The sequence below is a fragment of the Gorilla gorilla genome, chromosome 19 (genome assembly GCF_029281585.2).
Source record: "Gorilla gorilla gorilla isolate KB3781 chromosome 19, NHGRI_mGorGor1-v2.1_pri, whole genome shotgun sequence".
Classification (NCBI taxonomy): Eukaryota; Metazoa; Chordata; class Mammalia; order Primates; family Hominidae; genus Gorilla; species Gorilla gorilla.
In genome coordinates this window covers 24,027,201-24,042,627 of record NC_073243.2, presented here as the reverse complement: position 1 = coordinate 24,042,627, position 15,427 = coordinate 24,027,201, and the positions used below count along the sequence as shown (strand labels likewise).

General features: G+C 46.8%; 1 protein-coding gene across 3 annotated transcripts; it reads left to right on the top strand.

Annotated features, from left to right (window-relative positions):
• The first annotated feature begins 2,604 nt into the window (after window positions 1–2,604).
• LOC115931293 (speedy protein E4-like) lies at window positions 2,605–15,263 on the top strand. Of its 3 annotated transcripts, XR_008673157.2 has the most exons (8): window positions 4,397–4,781; window positions 5,565–5,795; window positions 6,621–6,679; window positions 7,452–7,537; window positions 9,567–9,735; window positions 9,859–9,962; window positions 10,819–10,990; window positions 15,186–15,263. XR_008673157.2 is itself a non-coding variant. In XM_031003526.3 (7 exons), exons 1-6 carry the CDS (start codon window positions 4,673–4,675, stop codon window positions 9,916–9,918), a joined length of 714 nt encoding a protein of 237 aa, XP_030859386.1. In that variant the 5' UTR covers window positions 2,605–4,672; the 3' UTR covers window positions 9,919–9,962; window positions 10,819–12,020. The 3 variants fall into 3 exon arrangements, 2 of the variants coding, with proteins under 2 accessions (XP_030859386.1, XP_055223444.1); XM_031003526.3 differs by lacking the exon at window positions 15,186–15,263 and having other exon boundaries at window positions 2,605–4,781; window positions 10,819–12,020; XM_055367469.2 differs by lacking the exon at window positions 10,819–10,990 and having other exon boundaries at window positions 15,186–15,260.
• The last annotated feature ends 164 nt before the right edge of the window (window positions 15,264–15,427 follow it).

The following is a 15,427-nucleotide window of genomic DNA, read 5'->3' as shown; positions in this document are numbered from 1 at the left end:
CACCTCGCTATTGGTCAGCCTTCCATGGATTGCTGCATTGATTGCCTTCCCTGTCACTTGCTGCATCCAATGATGGTCCAATCAATCCATTCAAAAGTATTAGGATGAATAGAAGGAGCATCAAAAATATAGGATTACATTCGAGAACACAGAAAGGTCTTCTATAAATCAATAAAAATGCAAAGCAACTTGATTTTTAAAATATGCATCAAACATGAACAAGATACAGAAGAAAAAACGGCTGTATACAGATGTATAAGTTCACCTAGCAGACTGGCAAAAGTTTAAGAGATTGATAACATACTATATTGGTGAGTGTCTTAGTCAGTCTGGGCTGCTCTAACAAATTACCATAGACTGGGAATCTTAAACATTTCTTTCTCACAGTTCTGGAGGCTGGGAAGTCCAAGATCAGGGTGCCTGGAGAGGCAGTGTCTGCTGAAGTTCAGCTTGCTGGTTTGCAGATGGCTGTCATCCTATTGCTCCCTCACATGGTAGACAGCAAAGAGAGAGAAAGCAAGCTCTTTCTTTTCTAAGAGAGAGGGCACTAAACCCATCATGAGGGCACCACCCTTAGGAGCTAATTACCTCCCAAAGGCTGAATATCCAAGTACCATTATATTGGAGATTACAGTTTGATATGGTTTTTCTGTGTTCCCATTCTAATCTCAACTTGAATTGTATCTCACAAAATTCCCACGTGTCATGGGAGGGACCCAGGGGGAGGTAACTGAGTCGTGGGGGCCGGTCTTTCCCATGCTATTCTCCTGATAGTGAATAAGTCTCAAGAGATCTGAAGGGTTTATCAGGGGTTTCCTCTTTTGCTTCCCTTTCATTTTCTCTTGCCGCCGCCATGTAAGAAGTGCCTGTCGCCTCCCGCCATGATTCTGAAACCTCCCCAGGCATGTGGAACTGTAGGTCCAATTTAAACCTCTTTCTCTTCCCAGTCTTGGGTATGTGTTTATCAGCAGCATGAAAACGGACTAATATAGGGTTTCAACATATGAATTTTGGGGGCACAGATTCAGTTCACAGCAGTGAGGAGCAGGGAAATGAAGACTCTACATTTTGGGTTGGAATTTAAACTTGTGAATTAGACTTGTAAAGTCTTCAGAGGCTCAGGTATGATGTGTGAGCCTTGTGACTTCTGAGGATGAAGGCTGTGTTCTGGCAGCTCTCTCACCAGTGGCAAAAAACAGAAAAGTATCCTTTCCATTGGATATCCTGCTACAGAATGAATTTTCACATTGAACATTTAATTTCCCATTTAAATAAATCCACCTGGAATTTGATTTGTATATGTCTGTTTTCCAAATAATGAGCTAGTTGTGATCGCATGATTTGTGGCTTAATCTCTACTTTCCCCACTGGGATATGCCATGACAGCGTTTAATGCATTCCTATAGAAACGTGGGTTTATTCTGAACTTTCTATTCTCTTGATTGTATCAAGGATCATAAACTGGGACCCTGTAACCCGTTTCAGGCCTCCAGATCCAGATTTGCGTTTGGTCTTGTTTTGGTTTTGGTCAGAAGTGTCTTTGAAAATTGTGGATTTTCATGCCTTTAGGCAGCTCACAAAGTCAGGGCTATCTTAGAGCAAGGTACTTGCCCAAGCTGTTAGAGCACTTGAAGATTTTGCCTGGAGTGGCACTAGCAACATGCTGTTTTAACACTTTCACCTTAGAACACATTTTGGTGTCTGGCAGTGGACATTCCCTCTCATTCTTCTTTTGTGATGGTTCCTTAAGTACTCAGTTCTCTAGATAAACTTTTACATTGTTCTGTCAACATCTTTGGGGGGAAAAACTCTCTGAGATTTTGATTGCAATCGCATTAAATTCCTAAATTCATTTGGATTGAATGTACAGTTTTACCATATTGAAACATCATTTAGACATTTTGTAAGTCTCTATTCAGTTCTTTTATATTCTCAGTGAAAATTTTTAGTGTTTCTTCTTTTAATTGAGATGTGGTCTCACTCTGTCACCCAGGCTTGAGTGCAGTGGCGTTAACTCGCCTCACTGCAGCCTTCGCCTCCCAGGCTCAAATGATCCTTCCACTTCAACCTCCCGAGTAGCTGGCAGTACAGGCAGGCGCCACCACACCCAGGCTAGTTTTTTATACTTTGGTGGAGACAGGGTTTCGCCAAGTTGCCCAGGCTGGTCTTGCACTCCCGCGCTCAAGCAATCCTCCTGCCTTGGCCTCCCAAAGTGCTGGAATTCCAGTTGTGAGCCAATGTTAGGGGGCTTGTCGACCAGCATACAGGGGCCTTGGAGGCTGCTTCAAAAGTTCCCACTAAGCCAAGGACACAAAGCCTGGTGACAGCCCTAACATGTGAGGCCCAGGTCTTACTTACCTCGCTCAAAAAATCTTTCCTGCTCATTTCATTTGAGAGTGATTTTGCTTTCTTTGGGATCTCTATTGCGCTGCCCCACCCAGAGAGTTCCAAATCTGAATGGACTCCAATGATGAAGTTAAATCAGCCCCCACCTCAGTCCTTTGGAATTCGAATCTGTGGGGCTGGGTCCTGGCATCTGTATCTTAATGTTCCTAGTTGAGATCCTTAGGCTGAAAGGCTGGTATTTGCAAAGCACTTCTTCTCCTCCAAACTCAGCCTCCGAACTAGCTGGGACTACAGGTGTGTGCCACCACACCAGGCTAATTTTAAATTGTTTTGGAGAGACGGAGTCTCACAACGTTACTCAGACTCGTCTCCAACTCCTGGGTTCAAGTGATTCTCCAGCCTTGGCCTCCCAAAGTGTAGGGATGACAGGCAGGAGCCACCATGCCAGCCAATAAAGCCCTTCTGTTTCACTCGAATGATATCTTTGGTGCATAGCTACAGCCATTGTTGTATTAACCTGCATCACTGAAGGAAAAGAGAAGGGGAGAAGTGATAGTTTTGCTTTTCCCTGAACATATCAGATGAAACCTGAACTGTTTAGCTCATTTTTGGACAATGTATTGACATAATTGAAGATGGCTGCCTTATTGTAGCCTGTCTACAGAAGGTGCCTAGAAGACAGAGGAATATGCAAAACTGGCTAGAAGAGTGATTAATCAGAACTTTACGTGGTACAGAAGAGAAATTTTAATGGTAACAGAATATTGATCTTCTAATGTTTGAAAGCCTATTAAATAGGAGAGAAAGATGATTTTCTGTTTTGTTGTCAAAGGATCCAACCAGTTCTGATGGTTGAAAGCATCGTGAATGCGAAGGTCCACTCAACGTAAGCAGAGTTTCCGAACAATTAGACTTCCACAGCGAGGGGATCTGCCTCCTCATTCAGTTGTGCCTTTCCCATCAGCGAGAGACTCCTAGGAGCCCATTAGGAAGCTGTGCCAGAACTCACATGTTCTTTGGATAGTATCTGAGATAGTATCCAGCTCTTACATTTTTATTTTTTCCGAAAAAAATATTTTTGAGACTGAGTCTCACTCTGTCCTCCAGGCTGGTGTGCAGTGGTGCAATCATAGCTCACTGCAGCCTCAAACACCTGGGCTGAAGCAATCCTCCTGCCTCAGCCTCCCAAGTACTGGGACCACAGGTGTGTGCCACGATTCCTGATTACTTTGTTTATATTTTGTAGAGATGATGTTTTGCTATGTTGCCCAGACTAATCTTGAACTCCTAACCTCAAGTGACGCTCCTGCTTTGGCCTCCCAAAGGAGGGGGATTATGAGCAGGAGCCCCTGGGCCTGGCTGAGATTTTTCCCCTTAGTCTTTTTATACACAGGATATTTTATTCATAAAATACATAAATAGTAGGAAAATTTTGGGGTCAAGTGAAATAGATATGTTGTAATAGTTGATATATAGACCAGAGTTCCTTAGCTGAACTGGAGGGGCAGGCTTTAGGTGATCCATGGATGCCCTGAACTTGTGGACACCATTGAAAATCTGCACGAATCCATGGACAGTCTCCTGTGATTTTCATTCCTCAAAATGTCTCTTGGACTCAAAGATGCCTGAGAGCAAAGGATGCGTGTTCCCCTACTATAGGATCCAGGATAGTGAATATCAGTAAACATTCAGCAAAAAAGCTTTGCCACATTGAGTACTTCCACGTAACGTCTCCATTCAACAAGTCAATTTACCCAGGATCTCCTGTATATGTTAATCTCACTCTTGGAAGGTCTCATCATTCTGCTTACCCTAAATTTCCTTCCACCTTCCTCCCTCTCTCACCAGACTAGACTCTGAAATGGGAAGGGGAAGCGGGGAGGAGAGCCCAACACCCCCTCAAGTTTAGAGTGGAGAGGACACAGCCTCTGCTGGGACAGGGAAAAGAGGAATGTGGAGACCCTGAGGATGCTTTTGGACAATGCTCAGAGGTTGGGACATTGCCAGGAGATACCGTTCACCCCGGATCTCCAAGAAAAGAGATCAGTCTGGCAGTTACATGTGTTTTTCTTCAAACTAGTTGCCAGCTTGGAACGACCGATGACATCAGAGATTCTGACTTTCCTGATTGGAGGGACCGGACTCTGGTTGCTTGGGAGTTCAGGTGGACAACAGCAACTTCTCAAAACTGCTCTTCACTCCTAACTTCTCCCGAGCCTCTAGAAGAGAAACGCACTCTTCTGGGTCCTAACGGAGTCTGGAAGAAGGCTTTGGACAGAACAGGGACTAGGTTTTGTGGACAGAAACAAAGTGTTTGGGAGAGATTATGGCCAGTGGTCAAGCGCGCCCCGCGTTTGAGGAGGAGAGCCCCCAGCCTAGCACAACGGTGCGGTCCCCCGAGGTGGTGGTGGATGATGAAGTGCCAGGACCATCAGGTGAGGTGACTGGAGGGAGCAGCGATGGGAGATGATTGACTGAGGAGAGGGAAGGGGGTCAGTTACTGGGAATCTGAAGCACCTGAGTAGGGTGTGTGGGAAAGAAACGACGGACTCAGGAAGCCAGGGATCGGGGAAGGAGGGTGCAGGGAATGGGGCCAAGCATGGCCACGTGGAAAGAAAGTCTGGGGAGCAATGAAGGGGGTCAGGACATGTGCTCAAAAGATGAGAGAGGAAGGCCGAGGCGGACGGATCACGAGGTCAGAAGATCGAGACCATCCTGGTTAACACGATGAAACCCTGTCTCTACCAAAAATACAAAAGTGAGTTGGGCATGGTGGTGCGTGCCTGTAGTCCCAGCTACTCAAGAGGCTGAGGCAGGAGAATCATTTGAACCCAGGAGGCGGAGGTTGCAGTGAACCAAGATTGTGCCACTGCACTCCAGTCTGGGCAACAAGAGGGAGACTCCATCTCAAAAAAAAAAAAAAAAAAAAGAGAGAGAGAGAGAGCAGACAGAGCTCAAGGGAAGGTTTCCATTTTTCTCCAATTGAAAGTTCTTATCTGTGATGAGGAAATGTTTTAAGGACAGAGAGCTGGAAGAATGGGGAGGTGAGGGAGAGGCAGATGGGGATCAGCAAAGGAGAAAGGTGGAAACATGGCTTGGAGAAGCTGACAGTCTGCGAGGCTTGGGAGGATGGAAGAGTAGTTTGAGGTTCCTGGGTCGGGGCCTTTAAGGTGATCAATGGCAGAAACATGACACCACGGCCTGGTTTCTTCACTCAGCCCCTTGGATAGATCCCAGCCCCCAGCCTCAATCCCTTGGCCTGAAAAGGAAGAGCGAATGGTCAGACGAATCCGAGGAGGAGCTGGAGGAGGAGCTGGAGTTGGAGCGCGCCCCTGAGCCCGAGGACACCTGGGTGGTGGAGACGCTGTGTGGGCTCAAGATGAAGCTGAAGCGAAAGCGAGCATCCTCCGTGCTCCCTGAGCACCACGAGGCCTTCAACAGGCTCCTTGGTAGGAGGATACCCCAAAAAGCACCTCCAACCCTGTTCTTTTAAAAAAGTGGAATCTTTCAATAATCACACTTTCCCAATAAGAAGAATATGCCCTCCTGGGGGGTGAGCGCTCCATGCAGGAGGAGGATGCTTAGGAGATAGAGGATTAGGCTAGTCTTAATAAAGGTCTGCACTGGAAATAAGAAAGCTTGGTTTCTGGCCAGGTGCAGTGGCTCATGCCTGAGATCTTGGTGCTTTGGGAGGCTGAGGCGGGAGGATCTCTTGAACTCAGGAGTTTGAAGTTGCAATGAGCTATGATTGCACCACTGCACTCCAGCCTGGTTGACAAGGAAAGACCCTGTCATAAAATAAATAAAATAAAACAAAATAAAAGATAAAAGAAAGCTTGGTTTCAGCTGTACCCTCTGAAACTCTATGTCTCTTGATGACTTTTCTAAACCTAAGTGTCTCCATCCGTGGAGGGGGATAACAAGGCCATGGGCACACCCAGCTGTGACTATCTCAGGAAGCAATGATGGGAATTCTATTATGACTTCTGCGGTGGTCCCTTCCTGTCTGATGGGAGGACATCATGGCTTATTCACAGCTCTTCATCCTGTAGACTCTGACACCAAAGGCCTCCTTCGGCCTCTCCTCAGGGGAATCTCAGAGCGGGAGCGTCCCTCCTTGCCCAGTGAAAGTCCTTCTCTCCTCTCCCATCCACCTAAGCCTTGGCCACAATCCTGAGACTTCCCCCAGAGGGACACAGTTCTCCTCTCTGCTCTGTTGCTCCCACGGCAACCCTGTTCCACTTCTCACCCTGACACAGGCTCTCTTTTCACAGGGGATCCTGTCGTTCAAAAATTCCTGGCCTGGGACAAAGACCTGAGGGTGTCAGACAAGGTAAGGTTGTTCTCCACTCAACTGTGTTCCTGCTTTAACACACGTCCTGGGGAAGGGTGCAGCGTCTAAACCCACAGTTTCTCTCCTCTCTCCGTCTACCATCTCCCACCTGCTGATTCCATACTCTTGGGCGCCCACGTTTTGATTTTTATTTTGTCAGAAACAGGGTCTCGTTCTGTTGCCCAGGCTGGAATGCAGTGTTGCCATCATAGCTCACTGCAGCCTCAGCCTCCTGGGCTCAAGTGATCCTCCCGCCTCGGCCTCTCCAATAGCTGGGACTCCAGGCGTGAGTCACCGCCCCCAGCTATTCTAGGTCTTCTCATAATTTGTCAGCATCTCCCTCGGGGCTCTGGTAGCCTGTTGCATAGTTGATGGGTGGCCCCTGCCTCTGCACAGGGTCCTTTGGAATCCAGGCCCTGGGCCAGTCTTGAAACTCCTGACCCCTATCCTCTCAGATCTTTGCGACAGTCCTTTGCCCCAGCTCACCAAGACCCTCCTGACATTAGCCGCCCTAGACACTCTCCCTCCAGTGATCCCATTGGAGCTCATCATCATGGGAGCATCACAGACCTCCCTCCCTCCGACTTCCCGGATTTGCAGCTGACTTTCAACACTCTCCACCCGCAAGCCCCCAGTGAGCATAGTCACCCAACACTGAGGTTCCTTCTGTGATAGACAACCGCGCCCCAGCCCCTGTTCCCTTCTCTCCACCATCTTCCTCTTCCAGGATGTGACCAACCTCTCTCTCTCTCTACTCCCTTCTCTCCATCAGCATCTCCTGGCTATGGTCATAGCGTATTTTAGCCGTGCCGGCCTCTTCTCATGGCAATACCAACGCATTCATTTCTTCCTGGCTCTGTGAGTAGTTTGCTTCTTCCCACCTGTCAATATCCAACACCCTGGGACAGTGGACAAAGTGGGATTCCAACCTTCCATCTATTTCTTTACCCTATTTCTCCTCTTTACTCTGTATATAAAAACGATAAGATTATACTATGGTGTTCTTAGTCTGTTCTTTCTAAAAACAAACACAAATGCAGTTGACAAATAGTAGAATCAAACAAAAGGAAACATAAACCCGTCCTAAGGGGAAAGGAAAGCCGTGGACACGACCCTGCTCCCCAAGCAAGCAGCCATTTCTGGTTCTCTCATCTCTCTCCTTCCCATATCAACACCAAATGCAATTTTCCATCCTCCTTCTCCAGGTTCCCATGACAGAGGCAGAAATTCAGGTCATCCTCACATAACACAGATCCATCATCAAATACTCCCTGCTGGGCCTTCCTGGGAGTCCTGCCCCAAGCCAGGGGGCTTCCTAGTGCTGCCTGAATAGCTTTCCAAAGCACAGCTCCCAGCCCCCCTTCCCTGCCCACCTGAACCACTTCCTTAGCTGATTTGTCTCTAAATGGAGGCCCGGGTCCACAGGGCGAATTCAACCCTCTCTGCAGTCCTTCTACCACCAAACCTGCCCACCATCTTCATGTTTCCTTGTTTGCTTTCGCCACTCCTTCCAAATGCGTTCCACTCCATTTTGATTTTGTGTTTTCTGTCTGGGTGTCCTGCACACATGTGGATCTGAAGGGAATGACCCATTCCTTAAAGTCAGTTCAACCCCACAGCCTTTGCGATGCCTCCCCTGATCTTCCAGCTTCTGCACGCCCACAGCACTTTAGCGACATCCTAGGATAATGTGACATTTTGGATTCGTTTATTTGCCCTCCTTTTCCCCAAACCCATCAGAGTAGACCCCTGTTGAAGGCAGGGTCTTGTCAAAATATCAAAGTTTTTGTTTTTATCTTTACCAGACAGAGACTTGCTCTGTCCCTCAGGCTGGACTGCAGTAGCCAGATCATAGCTCACCGCAGCCTCCATCTCCTAGGCTCTAGTGATGCTCCCACCTCAGCCTCCTGAGTAGCTGGGACTACAGGTGCATGCCACCACATCTAGCCAGTTTTTATGATTTTTAGTAGAGATGACGTTTTGCTATGGCACCCAGGCTGTTCTGGAACTCCTGGGTTCTCGCCTCAGCCTCTCAGAGTGCTGGTATTATAGACATGAGCCACCCAATCAGCCAAAATATCAAAGTATTCCTGAAACACTCAGCACAATTCTTTTCATTTTGCAAGTGCTCATGTTATATTGACTCTATGGAATAATTCATATGGCATTTGCCTATAAGATAAATCTTTCCTTCTTTCCTTCATTCATTCATGTATTCATTTATTCAACAAAACCTTATGAAGTTCATCATATGTGCCAGGGAATAGGAAGGATGGGAAGGGAGAGTTCACAGCAATGCTTGTTGAATTAATGCACCAAGATAAACAAAGCCCTCTAGTGGCCTTTTGGTAGGTGAGAGATGATTTACAGAAGCACACCAGTCAGTTCCTGTCCTTGGGGGCACTTATGATGCACGGGGGAACACAGGTGTGTGCATACATGACAAGGAAGGGGGGTGTGGGAGGAACAGGGGTGGGGACTAGGATGAGGTGACGCCATCTGTCTTGTATAAGGATGGCAGGACACATCCTTAGGATAAGACTTGGGTTGTTTTTAAATTCAGAGGGGGTCTTGCCATATTACCCAGACTGGTCCCTAACTCCTGGCCTCCAGTGATCCTCCTGCCTGGACTCCCAAAGTGCTGGGATTCCAAGCAAGAGCCACCACTCCCAGCCACCACTTGGATCATCTCCTTCCTGAAGGTGTGAGAGGCGCCCTTAGCAGGTCTCTGTCCAGCGGGGCCTCCTGAGGAAGGCAGGGCTCTCTGCAGGGCGGCTGTTGGTGCTGAGCTGAGGAAGGTCCCCTGCCCTCCTCTCTGAGAGGCTGCCCTCAGGCAGGGGTCCCTCCTGGTGGGGCCCCTGAGCAGCAACCTGATCTCTCTCCCCAGCTACCTGGCCAGTGACATGGAGGAGGACAACCAGGCCCCGAAACAAGACATCTTCTCCTTCCTCTACGGGAAGAACTACTCCCAGCGACCCTTGTTCCATAAGCTTCGATACCAGCTCCTCTGTTCCATGCGCTGGAGGACGTGGGTTTCCCCAGAGGAGATGGAGGAGGTAGGTGGGGCTATATGAGGAGGTGGGGGTGGGGAGGGATGGGGTGGATTGGAGGCTGGAGGAGGGCAGAGAGGGGTCTTCCTGGGGAATCCCTGGCTTCTCAAGTGGTGTGTGTTTTTCCAGATCCAGGCTTATGACCCAGAGCACTGGGTGTGGGCCCGAGATCGCACCCTCATTTCCTAGAGCTCCGGGGACATGGAGGCCTGAGGTCATCGGCCTGAGGGAAGGTACGTGTGTATCCTCCAGGGTAAAGGCAGAATATTCTCATCTATAAGAAAATCCAAGGAACTCAACTGCTTGATCCGGCTTCAAGCCTGGTCAACATGGCGACACCTCATCTCCACAAAAATACAAAACTGAGCCGGGCGTCCTGGTGGGCGCCTCTAGTCCCCACTACTCAGGAGCCTGAGGCGGAAGGAACAGCAGAGCCCCGGAGGTCGGGGCTGCAGTGAGCTGTGATTCTGCCACTGCACTCCAGCCGGGACGACAGAGTGACACTCTTTCTCAAAAATGAGAATACTACCTAGGTCCAGGGAGGTGCATTATGGTTGATACACTTGAGTTACTGATTTGGGGAAAGGATTCGGTGAAGATTTGGTTGACATCTTGTGCCGCTAACCACATTTAGGACCGAGCATTAGACTAAAACATGAGAGATTAAGGTTGGGGATTAGGAGTCTGGTCTGCTGGTTCCTGAGGTTGTCGCGTTAGACATGTTTGTAGCATGGTTAAAAGTTTAGATCTTAAGCAATATAAAGGGCCCCAAGTGTGATGAAGTCCAAAGCCACGTCCTCCAAGGGTGCTCTACTCCCTGGGTGGACCCACCCAAAGTCCTTGCTATGAAGCAGATCACTGGGGCTAACCTGGGGTATATTAAGTGATTTTTGGAGTCAAGCTCACCAAAGCGTGAGTACCAGAATCAAAAATGATGGTTCAGAATCAGGGTTGACAATAAACGGTTAGAGATAAAATCGGATTTATATATTGCTCTGAACTCTAGTTAGGATTGACGTGGGATGGGAATAACCTTCCTATCTAGAGATCTCCCTCCTTGAAGTGTGACATCCTCTCTCTCACTTCCAGAACACTGGGCCCAGGGGAGATGGGAATTTTCAGCAGGAAGTTTATCGCGACGCTAATGCCAGACACCAGGAAGGGAGAGAGGAGCCTCCTGTGCAGATCATCTACAAGAAGCTGGACTCTTCTAGAAGGGGCAAAATAGAGTGACCAGGTTTTCCTCCTAGGAGCCATGGAGGTATTTCTAGGAGGCAGTGGAGGGAAAGTGAGAAACCAGGGGTGTTTCTGGTTCCACCCCTTCCTGCGGCAAAACCTCCCTTTTCACGTTGCTGAATCCCAGCCTCCCCTGGGCTGGAAGCTGGAGTTCCTGTTTCCTATGGACTTGGTTGCCACAGTCCAGAGCATTTGAAGGCACAGCGCGGGCACTCAGATTGTCACGGAATTCTTTGTAAAATATGAAATTACTGCCATAGGATTTTAAGAGATAGTTTAATAGATACTGTACATTTTATTGGTTTATTTTTCAAATGTTGGCCATAGAATTATTACTAGGTTGATTTAAAATAGTTTGGGGTTTTTGTAGTTTTGAAAACATGCTGTTCCTATAGAGTTCTCTGACGGTTGTTATATACACATAAATATCATTTAGTTTTCATTTTTAAGAGAGGATTCTTTTTATCGTCAATGTTTTCTCTTTAAATCGTTTCATCTATTATTAAATGTGCTCCTGAAGCGAGCACTCTTGTTATCTATGATACTGACCTAATATATCCATTATATTTATAGCTAGGTGGTAGTTCCCCTACATTCTTGTAAATAGAAATGTTTATTTTCTGTTTACTGTTGGTTACTGAATTGTGAGAATTCAGTTGTGATTTTTAACATGCCTTCCATATATACTAACATGTCAAATATATACTATACAGTTTATTTGTTTATTTTGAAAATGATGGGCATGGCATTATTACTACATTTATTTAACTAGTTTAGAAATACAAGTATTTTTTAAAAGACACTGTTCTTATGAAGTTGTGTGATGGGTGTTACACCTGTTATATACACATAGATATAATTCTGTTTTCATTTGTAAGAGAGGATTCTTTTTATCCTAAATGTTTTATTTTTAAATCTTTTTATCTGTTATTACATGTGCTGCTGAAGGGAGCACTGTTATGACCTAGAGTAGTTACATAATATATCTATTATATTTATAGCTAGGTGGCATTTCCCCGAAAGTCTTGTAGAAATAAATTTTTATTTGATGTTGAGTGTTTGTTATTGAACTGTGAGAATTCAGACGTATTTTTTTAGCTTGTATTGAAAGGTTTCTATGTTACTTTAAAGAGGACATGTGTTTGAAAGGAGGACAGGAGCTGTGTGTTTCAAAGAGGACAGTGAGTGCACTGCGCTACCTGGGAAATTGCAATAAAGATGAAGTTTTCTCATCTTCACAACGACTGTGACCATATTGGTCTGGATTGCTTATTTGTTGTCCAATGACATTTTTATTTAATGCGGTTTTAGTTATTCGAACAAATCTATTAACCCTGGAAAATAATGCTGAATCTTTGTGTTTCTTTGTTTGTTTTTGAGATGGAGTCTTGCTCTGTCACCCAGGCTGGAGTGCAGTGGCGCAATCTCGGCTCACTGCAAGCTCCACCTCCTGTGTTCATGCCATTCTCCTGCCTCAGCCTCCCAAGTAGCTGGGACTACAGGCACAGGCCACCATGCTCGGCTAATTTTTTGTATTTTTAGCAGAAACGGGGTTTCACCATGTTAGTCAGGATGGTCTTGATCTCCCGACCTCGTGATCCATCCGCCTCGGCCTCCCAAAGTGCTGGGATTACAGGCGTGAGCCACCTCCCCTGGCCCTTTATTTTATTTTATTTTATTTTATTTGTTTATTTATTTGAGACAAGGATCTTGTCCCATTCCCCAGGCTGAAATGCAGTGGCTCAATCTCGGCTCACTGCAACCTCCACCTCCCAAGTTCAAGCAATTCTCTTGTCTCAGCCTCCGGAGAAGCTCGGATTAAAGGCGCCTGCCACCACGCCCAGCTAATTTCTGTATTTTTCGTAGAGGCACCATTTCACCATGTTGGCCGGGCTGGTCTCCAACTCTTGACCTCAGGTGGTCCGTCCCCCTCGGCCACCCAAAGTGCTAGGATTACAGGTGTGAGACACTGCACTGCATTCGGCCCATACAGTAAAACTATTTATGAGAGGAGGGAAGCATCTCGGGTTAGTTAGTAGACATCAAATCACTGAAGTCAATGAACTCTGAGGAGATGCTTGACAGACACACAAGATAAGGAGGAGGAGGTTGCAAAGTGTTGATGTTTGTGTAACCACAAGCATGGCTGAGCCTAGAATGCAATTACTATTCCAGCACATGGAACCGTGAAGCTATTGTTACAGATTACCTTCATTCTAGGACCCTGGTGTCGCCAATACCATAAACCACATGCAAATGAGGCAAGTAAGATCTGGGAGGAATTTGAGAAGCGTTTGTGCAATGTCCAGGGGTGAACTTATAATGGGATGAACTTAGGGAGTTAACAAGAGTCTGCACTGACCCTGAACACTCCAAACATTCTTGGGATGGCCAGGCACAGTGGCTCATGCCTGTCATTTCAGCACTTTGGGAGGCCCAGGTGGGCAGATGGTTTGAGCCCAGAAGTTCAAGAGCAGCCTGGGCAACATGGCGAAACACACCTCTATAAAAATACAAAACTGGGCCTGGCACGGTGGCTCAAGCCTGTAATCCCAGCACTTTGGGAGGCCGAGGTGGGCAGATCACGAGATCAGGAGATCGAAACCATCCTGGCTGACATGGTGAAACCCTGTCTCTACAAAAAAAAATACAAAAAATTAGCCGGGCGTAGTGGCATGCGCCTGTAGTCCCAGCTACTCAGGAGGCTGAGGCAGGAGAATCACTTGAACCTGGGAGGTAGAGGTGGCAGTGAGCCTAGATCATGCCACTGCACTCCAGCCTGGGTGTGACAGAGCGAGACTCCATCTCAAAAAGAAAAAATACGAAACTTAGCCAGGTGTGGTGGTGCACACCTGCAGTCCCAGCTACCCAGGAGGCTGAGGTGGGAGGATTGCTTGGGCCTGGGAGGTTGAGGCTGCATGAGCCGTGATCATACCACTGCACTCCAGCCTGGGCAACAGAGCAGGACCCTGTCTCAAAAAAAAAAAATTTCAAAACATTCTTGGGGACTGCAGGTCTGTTGTATCTATCTGCCAATGATGTAGTCACAGGGTAAACAGACCAAATATTGCCCACATCTCCTGTTTAGTGCCATCTCTGCTGTTGGAGAATCCCAAGCCTAGAAGGAGGGAAAGCTCATTCTTCTGCTGACTTGGTGAATCTGCCTGTGTGACTGGCTATTGGTCAGCCTGCCATGGATTGCTGCCTGAGTTGCCTTCCTGTCCCTTGCTGCATCCAATCAGGGTCCAACCAATCCACTCAAAAGTATCAGGATGAGTAGCAGTAAGCATGAAAAATACAGGATTACTTTCCAGAATACATAAAGACCTTCTATAAATCAATAAAAATGCAAAGCAACTTGATGTTTAAAATGCGCATGAAACATGAACAGGAGACTCACAGAAGAAGAAATGGCTGTACACAGATGAGTAACTTCACCTATCAGACTGGCAAAATTTAAGAGATTGGTAATATAGCATGTTAGTGAGTGTCTTAGTCAGTTTGTTCTGTTCTAACCAATTCTCATAGACTGGGAAACTTAAAACATTTCTTTCTCACATTTCTGGAGGCTGAGAAGTCCAAGATCAAGGTGCCAGGACAGGCAGTGTCTGGTGAGGGCCCATTTGCTGGTTTGCAGACTGGAAATCTTAAACATTTCTTTCTCATAGTTCTAGAGGCCAGGAAGTCCAAGATCAAGGTGCCAGGAGAAGCAGCATCTGCTGAAAGTCAGCTTGCTGGTTTGCAGATGGCTGTCTTCCTGTTGCTCCCTCACATGGCAGAGAGCAAAGAGAGAGAAAGCAAGCTGTCTCTTTTGTTAAAAGGGCACTAAAGCTATCATGAGGGTACCACCCTTAGGAGCTAATACATCCCAAAGGCTCTATATCCAAGTACAATTATATTGGAGATTAGGGTTTGATATGGTTTGTCTGTGTCCCCATTCAAATCTCAACTTGAATTGTATCTCCCAGAATTCCCACATGTCATGAGAGGGACCCAGGCAGAGGTAATTGAATTGTGGCGGCCGGTCTTTCCTGTGCTATTCTCCTGATAGTGAATAAGTCTCAGCAGATCTGATGGGTTTATCAGGAGTTTCCACTCTTGCTTCCCTTTCATTTTCTCCTGCCACCACCATGTAAGAAGTGCCTGTCGCCTCCCGCCATGACTCAGGCCTCCCAGCCATGTGGAACTGTAAGTCCAATTAAACCTCTTTTTCTTTTCAGACTTGGATATGTCTTTATCAGCAGCACGAAAACGGACTAAGACAGGGTTTCAACATATGAATTTTGAGGTGGGGCACAGATTCAGTTCACAGCAGTGAGGATGCAAGGAAATGAAGACTCTCTACACTTTGGGTTGGAATTTAAACTTGCAAATTAGACTTGTAAAGTCTTCAGAGACTCACATATGACTTGCGAGATCAAGGCTGTGTTCTGGCAGGTCTCTCACCGCTGGCAAAAAAAAC

Coding starts and splice junctions, on each gene's coding strand:
- LOC115931293 (XM_055367469.2), top strand. CDS start 4,673: ATGGCCAGTGGTCAAGCGCGCCCCGCGTTTGAGGAGGAGAGCCCCCAG. Junction 4,782..5,564: donor TGAAGTGCCAGGACCATCAG/GTGAGGTGACTG, acceptor TTCTTCACTCAG/CCCCTTGGATAGATCCCAGC. Junction 6,680..7,451: donor ACCTGAGGGTGTCAGACAAG/GTAAGGTTGTTC, acceptor TCTCTCCATCAG/CATCTCCTGGCTATGGTCAT.